At 44.4% G+C, this 16,797-nt stretch overlaps 1 protein-coding gene across 1 annotated transcript; it reads left to right on the top strand.

The window, feature by feature from the left end:
• Window positions 1-2,154: 2,154 nt before the first annotated feature.
• On the top strand, window positions 2,155-12,962 carry LOC133379077 (vomeronasal type-2 receptor 26-like). The gene is made up of 5 exons (XM_061613687.1): window positions 2,155-2,223; window positions 7,754-7,993; window positions 8,288-8,455; window positions 10,897-11,044; window positions 12,052-12,962. The coding sequence occupies exons 1-5, from the start codon at window positions 2,155-2,157 to the stop codon at window positions 12,960-12,962; spliced, it is 1,536 nt and encodes a 511-aa protein (XP_061469671.1).
• Window positions 12,963-16,797: the final 3,835 nt, after the last annotated feature.

Here is a 16,797-nt window from a genome sequence, read left to right as displayed (position 1 = left end):
AGCAAGGGCGGTTTGGCAATGGAACCGACTGCCTAGGGAGGTGGTGGGATCCCCTTCGCTGGATGTCTTCAAGCAGAGGCTGGACAGCTATCTGCGGGAGATGCTCTAGCTGTGGATTTCCTGCTGTGAGCAGGGGGTTGGACTCGATGGCCTACAAGGCCCCTTCCAACTCTATGATTCTATGATTCTAGGTGCCAGGTGCTGGTGTCACCCTGGATAGGGCTACACTGGTGACTGGGAAAATTGAAAAAGGCAACTTAATTTACTGCTCTTGGTACCGCACAACAGCCACCAGCAGAAATTCAATTGTGGCTCAGGCGACGAGTATCCTGGCCTGGGCAAGTTCTGCTTGTAGGGAAGGCACAGTCCACAGTTGCTTATTTTTTTTGCCACAGGAAGTCCAGCTATCAAGGATGGTCCTTCTGCCTCTTTATTATCAATTGTTATCGTTATTACATTTTATCCTAATGTTTCCCCAAGGAGCTCATGGTGGCATATATGGTACAATCCTCACAAGAGCCTTATGAGGTAGGCTAGGGTAAGAGGTGGTAGCTGGCCCAAGGTCACCCAGTGAGCTTCATGGATGAGTGGAGTTTTGAAGCCTGACCTCTTGTGCCCCTGTATGACACTCTAACCACTACACCACATTGTCTCCCTAAGTCAGTCTTCCATGCCAGCCCTCCTCCATGAGCTATTTGGCAAAAATATTCAAACACAGCCCAGGCACCAGACTGCATAGATTTAGACCTCCTCCACAGCCTTCTGTGTTTCAGCAACCCATTTCCAGTTAGGAAGCATTTTTAATGGATGGCTTTTGTTTGGTGGACTCATTTTGACGGTTTGGGTATATTTGGATCTCTAAGAGAGTTAAATATACCCATTTCCTTCTAAAGTATTTTTCCAGTGATAGCTGTCTCCTCCCCCACAACCTGATGCTGACCCGGGCAGCAGCATTAGGTACAACATGAGTGGAGGCAGCTCTGAGGCAAGCCACCCCCTGCCCCCATCGTCATGAAGTGGTGAGGATGGTAGCCTTGGAAAGCACATGGAGCTGCAGGAGGAAGTTGGGAGAGTAGCACTCTTCCTCACTTCCTCTTCCAGCTCTATGTGTGTATCACAGCTCAGATTAATTCTCCTGGTTCAGATGTTTACCCAGGACCCTTCTTTTTTGTCTCTGGGGTGGGGATGGTCTCGGAAGTGGAGAGAGGAGTGGCCAGGATTGGTGGCACCCAGAGCACTTGCTCAGGAACCCAAATGTGCCCATGGGCCTGCAAAGGTTGGCAATCCCTGGCTCAGAAGCAAGGTAAGTTGAGTGAATAGATGCCTAAAATCATGCATGGTGTGGAGATGATGGATAGGGAGAGGATTTTCTTGTGAGACCAGAACACAAAGGGGTCTTCCGATGAAGCGGAATGTTGGGGGATTCTAGGCAGGCAAAAGGAAGGACTTCTTCACAGAGTGTGTCGCCAATCTGAGGACTTCAGGTTATGGTGATGGCTATCAACCTAGTTGGCTTTTAAAAGAGGATCGCACGGCTGCAAGGGTCAGAGGCTGCAGATCCCTGAATACCAGTTGCTGGGGAACAACACCAGGACAGGACGATTGTCCTCATGCCTTGTGTGTGAGCTTCCCAGAGGGTCTGACTGGCCATTGCAAGAAACTGGATGTGAGAGTAGATAGGCCTTTCGTCTGACCCAGGCGCCGGGCCCTGCTAATGCTCTTGCCAGCAAAGTTTAGGAGAAACTCCCCACCACCAGCACCAAAATGATTCATATCACTCTCAGAAGCCGCCTCTGTGCTTTCCCACAAACTTGTTTTTCTCCAGCTCTGCACCTGCCCCTCGAGCCACGCAAAGACTCGAGCAGGTAGCAGGCATGAACGTTCTTCCCCTTATAATTATCAAAATCATGGTGGTTTGCCCTTGCTGAAGCTCAAGAGATATTTCTGGAGGTTGCCCAAACATCAGAATCAAGGGCAGCATGAGGTTATTTATGCCACTGTTGCCTGAGTGGGGGGAGTTTAATTGCTCTGAAGCCAGAGCTGAACATCTCCCGCATCGGCAAAGCGAATGCAGCATTGGTCTCGCAAAGGGCTGGGGGTTGGCTTCTTTTATTAAGCTGCACTCACAAGAGAGGTGCAGGAGGCAGAGCCAGAATGATCTCCCTGCTGCTTCTGCTGCTATTTCTGCAGCTGACGCCCCATGGAGTCTGTGGGAACCAGGAGGTGAAAAGCCAATTGAGTCTGAAGACGGAACCAAGGGAACCACTCAATTACTACCGGCCTGGAGACTTCCTCATTAGCGGGATCACAACTCCAAAGAAATATTTTGCACAACATCCATTCAACTTTTCCCAGGTCCCCTTCACCAGTTTTGTTTCGTAAGTAATTATATGCTGATGGATGTTATGCCTCACTTTCTATTTCCCAGGGAAACAGCCCCTGTTTCAGGGCAGGGGAGCCTTTGGCCTTTCAGATGTTGCTGGACGACGGCTCTCTTCATCCCTGAAAATTTGCCACAATAGAAACAGTGAATTATCCCATCTGCAGACAAGAGGCAAGGGTGGCACACAAGACACGCAGCCCCCTGCAGGCAAGTGAATGCCAGGAGTGGCATCAGAGGGAGGAGGGAACAGGCTTTCTTCTTAGGGCAGCAGCTCATGTCCAAATCCCTCTTCGCTAAATTAAACCTTTCCTCCTTCCTCCAAATCACTTTTCCTTTTGTGTTATGCCTTTTGAAATTATAAGCCCGAGGACCTCCTTAACAATGACATTTGTAAGCTGGTCTGGAAGGCTTTTTTGGCCAAACAGCATTATGAAAATGCTTTAAATAAAAAATAAAAAATTAAAAAATACAGCCCAGGGGACTTCTTCATCAGTGGAAGTCGATGAAAAGGTATTCATAAGCTTCATCTGTAAGTAAAGATGTACCAATGTGTTTGGTGCTTCCTCACCTCACTCCATTTGCTCCAAATGACCAGGACAGTCCCTGTTTTCTAGTCCCCATTACTGGGCATCTCTGACAAAACACTCCCCCCACTTGACCCCTCTTTGCCTTTGAAGAACGATTGAGTACTTCATGAACACTGACGCAGCATCTACTCCAGACAGAATCAGATATGATGGGATAATTAGGGGATTCTACCATCATTTCCACTGAAAGAACAGTCTGTAGCTAAAACGGGTCTTTCTTGATAGTTTAAACACAAATGCCAGTGCATGGCATCCTCCTCTGTCCTCAGCCTGATGGCCAGATATAAAGGTTGCAAGTGTAGTTAAGTGAATCAGGTCTTCTCATGATGTGTCCAAAGTATGATAACCTCAGTTTCATCATTTTAGCTTCTAGTGATAGTTCTGGCGTAATTTGTTCTAACACCCTATTATTTGTCTTTTTTGCAGTCCATAGTATGTGCAAAGCTCTCCTCCAACACCACAATTCCAATGAGCTGATTTTTCATTCAATTCATTCATTCATTCGGGATATATATAGAAAGCTTCCAGTCTGTGGGCCGTTGTTTTCCATATTTGCTGACAGCTTTTTGTCAAAATTTGGACAGATTCAGTTTCAGTAGCTTGTAGCAACTCTACTGGTATGCCATCTCTTCCTGGTGATTTGTTTCTTCCAAGTATTTTAAGAGCAGCTTTCACTTCAGGTTCTTCATCATTTCGTTCCTCCAGAATGAATCTGTCATCCTTGCATCTCTTTCATAGTGTTCTTCAGTGTATTGTTTGAAGCATAAGAAAGTGTGGTTACCCAGTTGTAGAAAGAGGCGAGTAGCCCAGTAGCCCGGTTGTAGAAGCAATAAGACACCAGATAGACTGCCACAGCTTTGTTAAGGAGAAGCTTTACTTGCAAAGCATGAATAGCTTTCTCGGCATACATAAACACAATACACACATTAGCACCTTCCGCATACGACTCCTTCATTACCCCACAACTTTACTGCAGCCACCCTTTGTTCTTTTATGCCCCTAAGCTTAATTGCTCTAATTAGCTGCAGCTGTAAACCTTATGCAACTGGAGTCTGGTTAACTGTTGCTGTTAACCCATTCCTGTCCTGTTATACCTGCCATCTATGGGAATCACATAAAATGCAAGTCATGGTGACTGCTAACATTCCCCACCCTTGTATTTCAATTTGATTACTGTACGATGCAGGTTCCAGTTTACACATACATACATATAATACAGAGTATACATAGATACATGTTACATACAGTACTTCAGTTTAGACATGTTAGATCAAGATTAGAATATTTTTCTGTTCTCTTTAGTATCTGGAGTTTCCAGTCACTGTCTCCATCTAACATTTGCAACCATTGTTCATAATCTTGATGGGTATATTCATCAACATCATCGTCTTCCTGTACAGGTTCGTTATTGTTCTGGATGGTTTGTATAGTGGCTATTGTAAATCTATCTGGCGGTTTACCCAGATTAGATCTCTGTGATCTACGCAGTTCAAGGACTGCTGCCTGGCTCTGCTCACCCCCTTCATTTATGTCAGCCTCTTCTTTTACTTGAGGAGTAAGAGGGCTGTTCGGCATTGCTGTAAACTCTATGTTACAGTCCTGAACTGTTTCTTTTACTTCAGGTTGCTCGACCTGTTCTACTTCTGAGTAAAAGTGTTGTGGCTTATCCACTGTATAACCATTCCCAAAATAGACTAGGTCTTCCTCTTGTTCTACCTTGTGTTCTGGGGTCACTACATATTTCCTTTGTACAAAGGGTTTCTTACAAGTAACCTTCCGGCTTGAGACCACTGTGTGAGAACGGAGTAACCACACCCTGTATGCCATACGTTCATACCCAAGGATTATTCCTTTAACCCATGATACCTCCGTTTTGTCAGGTACACGCGCCCAACAAACTTCACCAAAAGTTTTCAAGTGTGCATGTTTTGGTTTCTTTTTATACAGCATTTCGTAAGGAGTCATGTTAACAGCTTTAGAGAACAGTCTATTAATCAAGTGGTTCGCATACTAACAGCCTCACCCCAAAACCCTTGAGATAAACTGCTGCCTTGTAACATTGAACGCAACATGTTCTGCAAACATTTGTTCCTACGTTCCGCTATTCCGTTCTGGTGAGGAGACCAGCTGGCTGTGAGAGAGTGCTTAATGCCTCTTTCCTTAAGGTAGCGCTGTAAGGAGCTGGATAGAAATTCCCCACCTCTGTCTGAATGGAGTTGTGCTAACATGTATTGCTTCCATCTTCCTTTTATTTCATCTCAGTCAGTCAGTGTGTTCCCCTGTTGATTATTCAACATCCCTACTCTTGGTTTAAATTTCCCTTTCATTTCTCTAATCTTTTGGAACAGGGCTCTTGTTGTACCCTTTTTGTTGTCCCCTTCTATTTCTACACAGTAACTATTGTAATAGTTTTCTTTGTCTCTACGTACTAGTCGGTTATATTGTTGCATTTAGGGTTCTGACCTGTTTCTATCTCCTTTTGCTTTTGCTTTCCTTCTCTCTTTAACCATTTGAAGAGTTTCTTCAGTCATCCATTGTGGTCTTTTGTTTTTTAACTAGAGGTATTGTCTTTTTGCATTCTTCCCAGATAGTATCTCTGACTTCACTCCATAGTTCTTCTTGTTCTCTGTCAACTAAGCTTAAAGCCTCAAACCGGTTCCTTATTTGATCTTTATATGCTTCTGGGATGTTATTTAAATTGTATTTTGGCATTATGATTGCTTTGTTGGTCTTCTTTAGCTTTACTCTGATTTTTGATATTACCAGTTCATGATCTGTACTGCAGTCTGCTCCTGGTCTTGTTTTTGCAGAAAGTATGGAACTTCTCCATCTTCTGCTACCAATGATATAATCAATTTGGTTCCTATATTGACCATTTGGTGATGTCCACGTGTATAGTCGTCTTTTTGGTTGTTCAAAAAATGTGTTTACAAGAAACAAATTATTGGCTTCACAGAATTCAATAAGTCTTTCTCCTGCTTCGTTTCTGTCTCCTAAGCCCTATTTCCCCACAATTCCTAGTTCGGGTCTGTTCCCTACTTTTGCATTCCAATCCCCCATGATTATCAGCACATCTCGTTTTGGTGTGTGATCAATTTCTTCCTGTACTTCTGCATAAAATCTCTCCAATTCCTCTTCTTCTGCATTTGCTGTTGGAGCATAGACTTGGATGATGGTTATGTTGATAGGTTTCCCATTTAATTTCATTGGTATCACTCGCTCAGACCTTGCATTGTAGCTCCTAACTGCTTTTGCTACATCACTTCTCACTATTAAAGCAACCCCTTCTTCTTAATTTCACATTACCTGCATAAAATATTTTGTAGTTGCCTGATTGAAAATGTCCCATTCCCGTCCATTTTCATTCACTCACACCAAGTATGGTAATGTTGATACGTTCCATTTCTTGCTTAACAATTTCTAACTTTCCCTGGTTTATGCTTCTCACATTCCATGTTCCTATTGTGTGCGTTGTACAACTCTGGACTCTCCATACACATATGTGCGCATCAGCCTCTGGGCTTCCTTTCGGGTTTGACGCAGCTGCGTCATTAGTCACAGCGCTACTCGTACGTGTCCTTTGTCCTTCCCCAGTAGCTCGGTGAGTGTCATCTGACCTGGAGGTCTCATCTTCCAGCACTATCTCGTGTTGCATTTTGGATACTCTGTTCATATGGTTTTCATGGTAATCAGTATTCAGAGGTGGTTTACCACTGCCTTCCTCTGAGTCTGGATGCATTAGTCTCGTGTCTCAGCTTTGACCATTCCACTTTTGGTGCCCCTGCTACGAGTCTAGACTCTTCGTCAGCTGCTTGATGACATTGCTCTCAGCTTCTTCAACACTCTCAAACCCCTCACCACGTTAAGGTGTGCATCCTGGAGTGGGTCACTTTCTGTAGGAGAAAGTTATCTCCAACATAAGTCAGGAATTTCTTGGATGGGTTCTCTTTGGCAGAATTTGTCTCCCAAAAGATATCAGTGCAATTGAAGTATCCCATTGCTACTACATCATGCCTCCTCAAAACATTGGCAATTACTTTTCAAAAGTTTTATCCTCATCTTCTCCATGGTTTGGTGGTTTTCTTACCCCATTTAATTTAATCCACATACTCTAGGTGGGGCTACCAATCTCATCCCTCTGCATTTCTGTGCAGGGATATGTATTTTTAACATATAGCATGACTCTGCCTCCCTTTCTTTTGTTTCTGTTCTTTTTGAAGAACTTACATCGTTCAATCACTGTATTCCAGTCATGGGAGTCATCCCACCAAGTTTCAGTTCTACCTATCAAGTTGTATTTCCTGTATTAAGAGTTCAAGTTTGTCCTGTTTGTTTCCCATACTCTGATCATTAGTGTACAGACATTGAAGACCATGTGAGTTATGGCATGGCTTCCTTCCTATATTTTTATGAAAACTATTTGTGGGCCCCATTAGAGTCGTTCTCTCAGTTCCTGTTACTGTGCACAAACCTTTGTTAGTCATTACCACCAAGTTCATGACTCCTTCCCCCTTAGGATTCACTTTAAAGCCCTCCTGATGAATTTCTCCATGCTGTGGCCAAACACAGTCTTCCCTGTCCTTGTGAGGTGCAACCCATCGTCATTATTTGGGGATCAGCTTTTATGAGATATTTATTGCCTAGAACGGCCCTTAGATAAAGAAATGATGTGACCTTTTGTTTTCATTAAATGGTGAATAGTAGTTTGACACTTTGATTCATTTGTTGCAGTGTGACAAATAGGTTGTACTGGCACATCTTGTCCTTCTTGTTCGCCATCCAGGAGATCAACAAGGATCCCAGGCTCTTGCCTAACATCTCATTGGGATACAACCTCTATGAGAACTATTTCGATGCCAGGATGACTTCCGATGCCATGTTGAACCTGCTTGCAGGTGGGCAGAGCAGCCTTCCAAACTATAGTTGTGGAAAACGGAACAGCCTCTTGGCTGTTCTTGAAGGGACTGATCCTGTAATTTCAAAAGAGATTTCAGCCATCTCAGGCATCTACAAAATCCCACAGGTATGAAGGGGGGGCATGACAGGGCAGTGCAGAAGTCCAGCTGCATAAAATGCACCTTTTTTCCAGGAAAGTAAAAAGGGGGGGCACTAAGGATCTGAGCTACAGCCTAAGACAAGGTGTAAGACTTCTTCAAAAGCCCACCTTCACCTGCTTGGCATCCTCTGTTTCAAACTAAAACTCCCATCAGCCACAGCCAGGATAATTTTGTTAGATATTAGTTATTTTAGGTTAATAAATATATTTTCCTCATCCTGAAAGCAAAACCCAACACTAATATCTCCTTTTCCTCACTAGATCAGTTTTGTTGCTCAGGTTCTTGAGGATAAAACCCAGTTCTCTTTTGTCTACCGGATGGTCCCCAAAGAGGAGGAACAGTGCCTGGGGATTGTCAAGCTGCTCCTGCACTTCAGATGGACCTGGATCGTCCTCTTTATTCCAGATGATGACAGTGGAGAAAGGTTTGTGAGTGCCTTGACACCTCTGATGATAAGAAGTGGGATTTGTGTTGCATTGTTAGAAAGAATACATCAAACTTCATATTACATACTCCCCCTGATCGAACCATCTCTCAAATGGAGACAAGTCAGTGTATGTGTCCACTATCAAAATACCTACCTAGGATGGGTTCAAATCAGTGCCATACAGGAACTTCTTCAGAAAGAAATTGGTGCAAAAGTCTGGATCTCAACAGCTTTCAATGACATCAACTGGAATTTGTCTGTTGCACCTGAAAAATTCCAGTACATACATGGTTCTTTGACCTTCGTACTGAAGACCCAAAAAAGGACCAAACATGACCATTATGGGCCAAATTCCTATCTTCTCCAACAGTTTTGGTGGAAAGCATTTCGTTGTTCATATCTAAAGCATGTACTGTCTGAAAAGGGTTGGGCAAGGTGCACAGAGGAGGAGAACCTGGAAACTCTGCCCCAAGAGGAGCTGGAGAGAGCCCTGTCCCAGGACAGCTACCGCACTTACTTCCGTGTCCAAACCGTGGCACACGCCTTAAACGCTGCATATTCACCCAGATCAAAGTGGATGCTGAGGGGGAGGGGAGGAGACAGGTTGGACCGTCAAAGGCTACAGCCATGGCAGGTATTTCCTTTCCCTATTTGCAAACCGCTATCCGTTGTCCCAACTGCAAAGTCAAATTTCATAACGAGGCAACACTGCCAATTTCCAAGGCAAATCCAATTGGTAAGACTCCTGGTAGAGAGCAATTATTTTGCCCAATGTGGTTAATTCAGAACCCCCCCTCCCATCTAATTATCTCCCCTCTGTGTCTCTGCTGGGCCTTGAAGTTGCCCATCAAGCAGGACCTGAGTGCAAGAGAAGATCTATCTTTTATTTAAAATACAGGACCTGGATAGACTAGAAAATTGGGCTGAAATTAATAAAATGAAATTCAATAAAGACAAATGCAAGATTCTGCATTTAGGCCACAAAAACTAATTGCACGGGTACAGGATGGAAAATACCCGGCTTAGCAGTAGTGCGTGTGAGAAGGACCTTGGAATTGTAGTGGATCGCAAGTTGAACATGACCCAGCAATGTGATGCTGCGGCAAAAAAGGCAAAAGCGGTTTTGGGATGCATAAACAGAGCTATAGTTTCCAGGTCGAGGGAAGTAATAGTCCCACTATATTCTGCATTAGTCAGGCCTCATCTGGAATACTGCGTTCAGTTCTGGGCGCCTCATTTTAAGAAAGATATAGACAAGTTGGAGTGGGTTCAGAAGAGGGCGACGAGGATGATAGCCGGTATGGAGAAGAAGTCTTGTGAGGAAAGGTTGAAGGAACTTGGCATGTTCAGTCTGGTGAAGAGAAGGCTGAGGGGTGACATGATTGCACCCTTTAAGTACCTGAAGGGCTGTCACATAAAGGAGGGTACAGATTTGTTCACTGCTGCCCCAGAGGGTAGGACTAGGTCTAATGGTTTTAAGTTGCAGGAGCGTAGATTCAGATTGGACATTAGAAGGAACTTCTTGACAGTAAGGGCAGTCCGGCAATGGAACCGACTGCCTAGGGAGGTGGTGGGATCCCCTTCGCTGGATGTCTTCAAGCAGAGGCTGGACAGCTATCTGCGGGAGATGCTCTAGCTGTGGATTTCCTGCTGTGAGCAGGGGGTTGGACTCGATGGCCTACAAGGCCCCTTCCAACTCTATCATTCTATGATTGTATGATTCTATAGTACCTGTTTCTAAAGTTGCATCTATACCCATAAATTAGCATGTGCCAAACAGTGTCCTCTTTTCTGGGGTGGTGTAAATGGTACTGAAAACTGTTGCAGCCTGAAGATAAGAGCCTTCGCATGTGCAGAGTTCCACACAATCTGGAACCCTGAGTGATTCAGGTTTTGGGTCACAGGGAAACCTGCATGTGAAAGCTCTCCCTCCCTTCAGACATCTACATGAGGTAGAGGAGCTACTCTGCATAGGTGCACGTCACTCTCATATGCTGATCTTGACTGTCTGCCTGTGAAGGGCCCGCTCTGCAGTGGCCCCCATCCTATGGAATAACCTTCCCTATAGATACAACAGACACCTGGGGAAATGCTGTTCCACCATCTGCTTATAACCTGCCTATTCACATGGGAATCCTCGAGCACTAGCTTTTAATGCTGTCCCGACAAGAAATGTAATTATCTGTGGTATTTGTGACTTTTTTAAAAAAGTATTTTATTGCCTTTTGTATTGAGCCTATTCTGGAAACCGCCTTGTTACTTCATATGAAAGGTGGTCTAGAAATGTCTTAATCACTGAAATAGAGACTCTGAAGAGCGCTTATAGTCTAGAAGAGAAGTGCACCGGCCCCAATTCAGGAGAGCGCAGAGTGAGCAGGGCTGAGATATCCAACACAGCTTCGTAATGTGTCTTCATGCTGATGTTCCCCCCTGTCATTCCAGCTTCACCATTTCCTGAGAGAAATCCGGTTTCTGAACACTTCCATGGGTGGGCTGCATTTGGATGAGAAGGGGAAGCTGCCAGCCACCTACGATATCGAGAACTGGGTGATGTTTCCCAATGAGTCTCGGGTCAGAGTGAAAGTGGGGAGTATAGAGAGAGGAGCGTCAGCTGGCATAAAGTTCTCCATTAACCCAGAAGCCATTGTGTGGCCCAAGTGGTTTAACAAGGCAGGAGACGCTTCTTAAGCTCTAATAATTTCTTGAGTAATTCACATGGAACTGTAACTATAATCCCTTTCACCCTGAGGAAGTAGAGTCCTCTTGAATATGGAACTGGCAACCCAGGAAGCCACCCCCTCATGCAATAGTATGTAGAAGTAGTAGTAGTAGTAGTAGTCGTAGTAGTTACTCATAGTAGTACTTACTCGTACCACTAGTAGTAGTCGTTTTCAAGATACAATTTTAGGTAGCATTTTCAGCTGAGCCTTTGTTTAATTCCTCCACTTCTTCAGTGTGTTTTCCTGATGCTGTGATTTTACTACTGTTATTCTAGGATTGTTCTTTTGTTACTGTACCTTTTTGTATCGAAAGGTGGCATATAAATGTTGAAACAAACAGGCAAATACATCAAAGAGGTTTTCCTACCATGTCGATCTGCATCAATAGCGCTTCCTTAAAAAGGAGGCTGGGATCACTTGGGGTCAGGGGAACAAGAGATGCTGTTGGTCCCTTTCTGGCTGGGAAGGTGTGGATGGAACCCATTTCCATAGACATAAATACTTTCCCCTTGACGCCCCTTCTTCTCTTTATGGTTAGACCGTCCCTCGCTCCAGGTGTACCAAAAGCTGTCCCCCTGGATATTCCAAGGTTGCTCAAGAAGGAGAGCCAACTTGCTGCTATGGTTGTGCTCCGTGTGCAGAAGGAACATTCTCCCCTCAGGAAGGTGGGTGACTTCAAGGGAGAAGGCATGAAATAAGTCAATGAATAAACCTCTCCCACATCATGGGCTCCTGCTGGGAGGAAGGGTGGGATATAAATCCAATACTAAATAAATAAATAAAAATAGATCAGCATCTTGTTTCAAAATGGTTTAGATGATTATGGATATCAGTGACACTGAAGACACTCTTGATGCTTAAAACAATTTTTTCCCAGATGCAGATCATTGCACCAAATGTCCAGAAGATCAATATCCAAATAAGGACCAAGATCAGTGTATCCCAAAGATCATAACCTTCCTGGCTTATGAAGAACATTTGGGGATCCTCTTGCCTTCCTTTGCCCTATTCTTATCCTTAATTACAGGCTGTGTGTTAGGAATCTTCATTAAATTCCTTGAAACTCCAATAGTGAAAGCCAACAACAGGGACCTCTCCTATATCCTTCTTGTCTCCCTCCTGCTCTCCTTTTTGTCCTCCTTCCTGTTTATTGGCCGGCCAAAGAAAGTGACCTGCCTTCTACGACAAATGGCCTTCAGCATCATCTTCTCAGTTGCCGTGTCTTCTGTGTTGGCAAAAACCATCACTGTGGTGCTAGCCTTCCTGGCTACAAAGCCAGGCAACAAAGCGAGGAGATGGCTGGGGAAGAGTCTGGCCAACTCCATTGTCATTTCCTGTTCCAGTGTCCAAGTTGTCATCTGCACCATCTGGCTGGGCATCTCTCCCCCATTCCCAGACTCCGACATGCACTCCCTGCCTGGAGAGATCATCCTGCAATGCAATGAAGGGTCTGTCGCCATGTTTTATGTTTCCCTCAGCTACATGGGCTTCCTGGCTGCCATCTGCTTCATGGTGGCTTTCATGGCCAGGAAGCTGCCTGGGGCCTTCAATGAAGCCAAGCTGATCACCTTCAGCATGCTGGTCTTCTGCAGTGTTTGGGTGTCCTTTGTGCCCACCTACCTGAGCACGAAGGGGAAATACATGGTAGCCGTGCAGGTCTTCTCCATCTTGGCTTCCAGTGCTGGGCTCCTGGGCTGCATCTTCATCCCGAAGTGCTACATTATTGTACTTAGGCCTGATCTGAATACAAAGGAGCACTTGACCACAAAAATGAAGGATGTCATCTGATTTTTAAAATATTTAGTTTTGACAATTGTTGTCCAGCTCAGCAGTAATTAAGTCCACATGGATCTCTTGGGAATGTTTCATGTGCATTGCTCTGTCACAAGCTGATTCATAGAATCGTAGAATAGTAGAGTTGGAAGTGTCCTATAAGGCCATCAAGTCCAATTCCCACTAGTTATCTGATCAGCCACAACAGTGTTAATGCTGATAGTGTTCATCTGGGATCACCCGAACTGATTTGCATAGTCAGTTATTTTCTAGGAAATAGTGCACACTTCAGGCATCTTAACATCATCACCAACAACATTTACTGTTGTTTGTTTCACAACTTTTGAACAAGAATGTGCCCATATTGAATCATATCAAATGAAAAATAAGAATAAGGATTAAAAAGAAAGGCTTAGAAACAATCAGAAACAATCCTATCAGCCGTGGAAAACCACTAGAAAAAACCCCTGATCCATGTGGACAAAAAAGAGAGCATATAAATAGGAAATCCCATGTCAAATTTGAAGTTTGCAAATTTCGAGCACATCCTTACTGGGTGCTAACGTTTCACCTTGGGGCTCATGTGATGGCAGACTCCACTCTGCTAAGATAAATAAATACATCCCTACACATCCTTGTTTTCTAGGTGATTTTTTTCTTTGTGGTGAACCATTGGCTCATGGGTTGCGTCCACTGCTAGCCCATTGAGATTTATACCCCACCTTTCTTTTCATGATAGAAACCTAAGGCGATTTACATACAGTTCCCAGGCGGTCTCCCATCCAGGCACTGATCAGACCTGACCCTGCTTAGCATCCACAGGGTGCTGGCCTCATGTGCCTTCAGACCATAATCTTGGAGATTTAGATAATGAGTAGCTTAGGTGACCCCCATGACCCTCCCCAGCCCCACTTCCAGGATTACTGGGGTAGCTTTTCTGATGGGGTGGCACTGCAGCAATGACCTTCCAGCAGGGGCATCAATACCGCTTACCAGGCAGAAAGGCAACACGGCAGAGAGGTTGGGACTGCCCTGGTGGGAGACCATTGCTGCAATTCCACCCTGCAGGGTAAGCTGCTCCTTATTCTCACCCAGGTTTACCACCTCAGGAAACACTTGACCTGAGTCCCTGAGAGGGACATTCATGACAACGGTGGAGAGTCGCTTCTCAACAGAAGCCATCCTGATTGCTCCTTATATACAGGAGGAACACGTTAGGAGGGCAACTCAGAAAAGTTCTGCCATGCTAACCCTATCCCAGTGGCTTGCCCAAGGCATTCCTCAGAAGCTTATGAGAGGTTGCTCAATGGAGATGTCAAATAAACTTCCCAGACAACAGCTGTTTAGTCACTGGCGCTGATGTTCTCCTGCAACGCACGGGCACAGGCGATTGTTCAACATGCTCTCGGTTCATAGAGGATGATGTCGAGGCCCACCATACCTGGTTTGTGCTCCATGTGACCCAATGCTTTGTGACACACAGGGCGGCTTCTTCGAAAAGACCCTGTCAGGGGACAGTGTCATGGGGAAAGGTTCCCTGAAGACATATAGCTGTAGTTTCATGGTAGTGCATCTCTCTTGCCTGCAGAAGGTCCCAATTTCCATACCTGGAATTTCCAGGTAGGGCTTGTTGCAGCAAACCCACTTCCCACAATATTTGACTTCCTGCAAAAAGGAAAGTGATGGACCATCATCTGGCCTCCCTGCAAACAGAGCAGAATGAATGCTCATTGAATAGTCAAATGTCTAATCCCTCTGCAAACAAATCAGGATGAATGTTCGATGGAACACTTGGTCTGGAAGCATCCCAAAGATGTAACCCTCCCCCATCTATCCTATATATATATTCTGGACTTCTGGGTCTCTCCATCTTTTCGAATTATTCTGTCGGTCTGGCCTTGATATAGTTGCACTGTTGTTCTTTTGATATCTTTCTCCCACCCATCGCCATCCCCTGAATTCCCATCTACCTCATAAAATCAATTTGTTTAGCAAGATCTCTCTCAGCAGATTGCATAAAATGGTATGATATATTCATTAACAACTGGCAATACAGACTTTATTTGAGCTTTGCCACCCCTTATGCCTTTTAACCAATCACCCTGCTTGGGCAAAAGGTTTGGCAGATACATATTTTATAGAGAAAACCTTCCCACTCCAAAAACCGTCTCTAGAAAACTGAGATGAATGGGTTGGGGTAGAGGACTTCCCACATTTCCAGTCCTAAGAGCCAAGTGGATGTTAAAAGCACAGGAGCAGAGTTGGAAAATAAGCTGGCATTCCAAATCCTTTGACATGTTCAAGAGGATTAGCCAATAGGAGGCAGGGCCAGGAGGAGGGAGCCAACCAAGAGGCAGGTTTCCAGAAGGCCAAGTCTCCATGCTCTGAAGGGAGCTTCTGACTGGAGGGGTGCCATTTTTAAAACGTGTGCAGTTTGTTGCAGTTCAGCCTCGATAAAGTACCAACGTAAGAAGAGTTTGCTAGATCAGGCCAGTGGCTTGTCTAGTCCGGTATTCTCACAGTGGCTAACCAGGTGCCTATGGGAAGCCTGCAAGCAGACCTGAGCACAAGAGCATTCTCCCCTCCTGCGGCTTCTAGTAACTGGTATTCAGAAGCATCTTGCCTTCCCAAAGGCAGGGCACAGCTGTTGTGGCTCAGAGCCACTGATAGCCTTCTCCTCCATAAATCTGTCAAAACCTCTATTCAAGCTGGCCAAGTTGGTGGCCATCACTGCCTACTCTGGGAATGAGTTGCATAGCTCAACTATGCACTAAATGAAGAAGTACTTTCTTTCATCTGTCCTGAATCTTTATTTATTTTATTTATTTATTTATTTATTGGATTTATATCCCGCCCTTCGTCCCAGCAGGAGCCCAGGGCGGCAAACGGAAGTGCTAAAAACACTTTCAAATATCATAAAAACAGATCTTAAAATACCTTAAAACAAAACAACATTAAAAACATTTTTAAAAAAATCTTTAAAAAAGGGTTAAAAACATTATTTAAAAAACATATTAAAAAGCAATTCCAACAGACGCAGACTGGGATAGGTCTCGACTTAAAAGGCTTGTTAAAAGAGGAAAGTCTTCAAAAGGCTCCGAAAATATAGCAGAGATGGCGAATGCCTAATATTCAAGGGGAGGGGATTCCACAGGGTTGGTGCCGCCACACTAAAGGTCCGTTCCTTATATTGTGCAGAATGGACCTCCTGATAAGATGGTATCTGCAGGAGGCCCTCACCTGCAGAGCGCAGTGATCGGCTGGGTATGTAAGGGATAAGATGGTCTTTTAGGTATCCTGGTCCTGAGCTGCATAGGGCTATGTACACCAAAAACAAGGAACTTGAACTTGGCCCGGTAGCAAATGGGCAATCTTCAAGCATTCCATTTCATTGGATGATGTCCATGTTATGAGAGAGGGTGAACAATGTCTCCATCAACTTTCTCTATGCCATGCGTAATTTTATACACTTCTATCACTGGTTGATGTTAATAGACCCCAAACCATGAACCATGAAAATGGCTTTTCTTTCTTTCTTTCTTTCTTTCTTTCTTTCTTTCTTTCTTTCTTTCTTTCTTTCTTTCTTTCTTTCTTTCTTTCTTTCTTTCTTTCTTTCTTGATTGATTGATTGATTGATTGATTGATTGATTGATTGATTGATTGATTGGATTTATATCCCGCCCTTCCTCCCAGTCGAGACCTCGGGGTTGTAGTGGACAGCACGATGAAAATGTCGACCCAGTGTGCGGCAGCTGTGAAAAAGGCAAATTCCATGCTAGCGATAATTAGGAAAGGTATTGAAAATAAAACAGACGATATCATAATGCCGTTGTATAAATCTATGGTGCGG

This window comes from Rhineura floridana, chromosome 3 (genome assembly GCF_030035675.1).
Source record: "Rhineura floridana isolate rRhiFlo1 chromosome 3, rRhiFlo1.hap2, whole genome shotgun sequence".
Classification (NCBI taxonomy): Eukaryota; Metazoa; Chordata; class Lepidosauria; order Squamata; family Rhineuridae; genus Rhineura; species Rhineura floridana.
This window is presented reverse-complemented; position numbering and strand designations above follow the sequence as displayed.